The sequence below is a fragment of the Solanum pennellii genome, chromosome 10, assembly GCF_001406875.1.
Source record: "Solanum pennellii chromosome 10, SPENNV200".
Taxonomy (NCBI): domain Eukaryota; kingdom Viridiplantae; phylum Streptophyta; class Magnoliopsida; order Solanales; family Solanaceae; genus Solanum; species Solanum pennellii.
The window spans coordinates 82,139,661-82,142,819 of NC_028646.1; the positions used below are offsets into that span (position 1 = coordinate 82,139,661).

The 3,159-nt window shown below is 30.4% G+C and overlaps 1 protein-coding gene across 1 annotated transcript; it reads right to left on the reverse strand.

The window, feature by feature from the left end:
* Positions 1-444: 444 nt before the first annotated feature.
* On the reverse strand, positions 445-2,368 carry LOC107032058 (heavy metal-associated isoprenylated plant protein 6-like). Its single transcript, XM_015233617.2, has 4 exons — positions 2,196-2,368; positions 1,873-2,078; positions 1,682-1,772; positions 445-1,343 (listed from the first exon to the last, which is right to left on the reverse strand). Exons 1-4 carry the CDS (start codon positions 2,317-2,319, stop codon positions 799-801), a joined length of 966 nt encoding a protein of 321 aa, XP_015089103.1. The 5' UTR covers positions 2,320-2,368; the 3' UTR covers positions 445-798.
* Between the last annotated feature and the right edge of the window lie 791 nt (positions 2,369-3,159).

The following is a 3,159-nucleotide window of genomic DNA, read 5'->3' on the forward strand; positions in this document are numbered from 1 at the left end:
TGCCTATTTTCACTTTGATATACTTTTAAAGATAACAATGCAGTTAAATATGTTTATAATGATCATTTTTTATAATGATATTTCATTATAATAATATGATATTCTTTAGAATCCAGTTTTCATAATGTATTTGTTTTACTTCTTTATAGCAATATTTCACTTATAATGATATTTATTAGAGCAGTACATTCCTGGTAAATTACTTATTGATAGCATAATTACTCTTGCTATAAAATAAGCATACATTTTATCATTGTTATCTTCTCAATAATGTGAAATAATTTTAAAAAAAATCGAGTTGAACGATAAAAATACTGATTTTAAGGCCCCAAATAAATACATTTTGCAACTAAAAGGTAAGAAATTCAAAATAATATCCATCAATTATAGAATTCTAATGATATTTGCCTTTTTAATATTCACTCTTTCTAATTTTTCATGATCTTTTATACCAAATAAACGAAATTATATAAATTGCCAAAAATTGAATTACATTTAAAGCTACAAACGAATATAAATGGCATACAAATCAAAACAAATAAATAGATAAATAAATACTGATTAATCCACCACTGGATGGTGGTTTAGCTCTAATTCGCTAATAAAATTTTCCTAAGACGACACTCTATAGTCTATCCTCATGTGTAAGCTAGTATCTATTTTTCAGCTTTTACATATTAAATTTTTGTACAATTTAGCTGAACCAATCAAATAAAAATGAGGTAGCTCTATTTCATAGACAAGACTCCTAATTAAAGTTTGCATCTTCCAAAAAGGTTTGATGAAAGTTGATCATTTTCACATAATGAAACAACCATTAGGATTTTCATCACTGAACATTTGAGGCGCGTTCAAGTATGTTGGTGGAGGAGGTGGTGGCACATACTGAGGCTGGTGGCCATACTCGACTACGTAGCCCGTATGAGCATAACCATGATTGTACATTGTCGCGCCATAGTCTTGATTCATATAACCCTGATGTTGCATAGGCATCGCGTAAAATGTATTTGCATTATAACCATAGTATTCCATTTTGTTGACCACCTCACTCCCTCCTCCAGCTCCTCCACCACCACTACTAGCCACCTTTGATTCGCCGTCTTTTTTCTCCGTATCGCCTTTTTCTTTCTTCTCACTGCCTTTGCCGCCACCCTCTTTCTCCTTCTTGTCATTGTCACCTTCCTTGGCTTTTTTTTCACCACCTTCATTGTCTTTCTTAGATGGAACAACTTCAACATTTTGCTTCAATTTATCAATCAAATAAGGAGTTAACTTCTTTATATCCATTGTCCCCTTTACCGTGGCCAAATCTTTTTCTGATTCTATATTCACTTCTTGTACCCCTGTTCAAAAAAAATATACATAACAATAAGGATATTGATCTAACACATATAGAACAGGTTCACAGAAGAAATTCAATAACTTGTATAAGAAATCAACTTTGATGTGACTGGGATTAAATAAAACTGACTAGAAGTGCCCCTTGTGAAGACAAAAATCGTTATACATCAACTTAAAATTGTAATACAAAGTCATATAACTTTTTGAAAATATATAGTCAACCATTATGAACATAGTAACACGAAAAAGGAATCAGTATATTAAGTTTTCATGATTAATGGTGGTAGACCAAATTCTAAACTAGGTAATTAATTAAGGGGATTCAGTGTATGTATGTTACCTTTAATCTTTTTAATAACTCGTTTGATTTTATGTGCACATCCATCACAATGCACCCGAATCTTTAATGCCACCACACTGATTACTTGAGCCTAAAAATAACCACACAAAAAATTAGTGCTAATTCAACTAATATAGTCCATAATTAACCAACACAAACAACATTAATTATGTATTAGAATTTTTACTTACCTCTTTGGGTTTCTTCTCGTCGTCCTTCTTGTCCTCTGTTTTTTCACCGGACTTTTTATCTCCGGCGTCCTTTTTGGGCGGCGATGATATAAGCTCCACCTTCTTTTTGGTTTTGATCTCCACTCTTTCCCGGAGCCATGAAGGGTCAACGTCACCTTTAACCGTCAGTTTTCCAGTTTCACAATCCGATTTCACTTTTTCCACACCTTCATTACAATTAATTAAACACAAATTCATTAAGCCCCAAATTCTGAATTCCGAATCGGAAAAAAAAATAAAATCAAATTGGGGAAATCGATAAATAGAAATTAATTTAGTTTTACCATGAGTGTGGCGAATGAACCGTCTGAGTTTTTGTGCACAACCTTCACAATGCAAATCCAGTTTTAAAACAATTGAACTTTCGTTCTTCTTCTCTGCTCCTTCAACTTCGATTTTTTCACCCATTGGTTGAGAATAATTAATATCAGTATAAAGTTTTTGCGAGGATTTAATTAATGCAATTCAAAGTATTTATAGAGAAAAAAAAAGAGAAGATAATTATGATTACGAAGGCGGTAGGAAACTGACTGCTAATATTGACTACAAAATGAGAAGACGGTTTTGTTACTTGTGCTTACGTGTCAAACCAGCCTTCTTTGACTAGTAATACCACATTTCTCCTCATGAAAATAATACTACTGCTATAGTGTATAAAATAGTCTATAAATTTGAAACATGCTTCTTTGTTACCTGTAATATTCATATAGTTAATTTATTTATTACTATTTAATAATTTAATTTTAATTTTTTATCATACATTTTTACAATAGCTTTAAATTTATAAACAATTTAAAACTAATCATAATGAACAACGTGCAATAATTTCAAACATTATTTTTATTTAATAATATATAATATAATACACTAAAAATTACGTAAGCAAAAATGTCACAAAGAGATAAAAGTTAAGTAGGTAGGTTTCAATGGCTGAGTTGAAAGTCATTGGTGACGATCATAATTGTCTCAGCTGGCCCAACAAATAAACCAACACTCATCCCTTCTAATTCGTTTACGATCTTTTTGTTTTTTTCTAGTCAAAATTCAAATTATGTATCTTTAACGTTGAAATCTCAAAATAATTTTAATTTTTTTAAATTATCGAGTTAATCAATAGTATAAAATCAATACACTTTTGGGCATAGAAAACTACACAGTTACTAAATACTATTGCTAATATATAAATCAACCTATATAGAAGGTATTTTTTTTTTAATGTTATGTACTTATATTTGATTTTCCTTCTAT

Bases quoted from the DNA above. Each gene is read 5' to 3' on its own strand.
- LOC107032058 (XM_015233617.2), bottom strand. From the start codon at position 2,319: ATGGGTGAAAAAATCGAAGTTGAAGGAGCAGAGAAGAAGAACGAAAGT. The intron at 2,079-2,195 runs GTAAAACTAAAT...ATTGTAATGAAG, and splicing joins GTTCATTCGCCACACTCATG to GTGTGGAAAAAGTGAAATCG. The intron at 1,773-1,872 runs GTAAGTAAAAAT...GGTTATTTTTAG, and splicing joins ACGAGAAGAAACCCAAAGAG to GCTCAAGTAATCAGTGTGGT.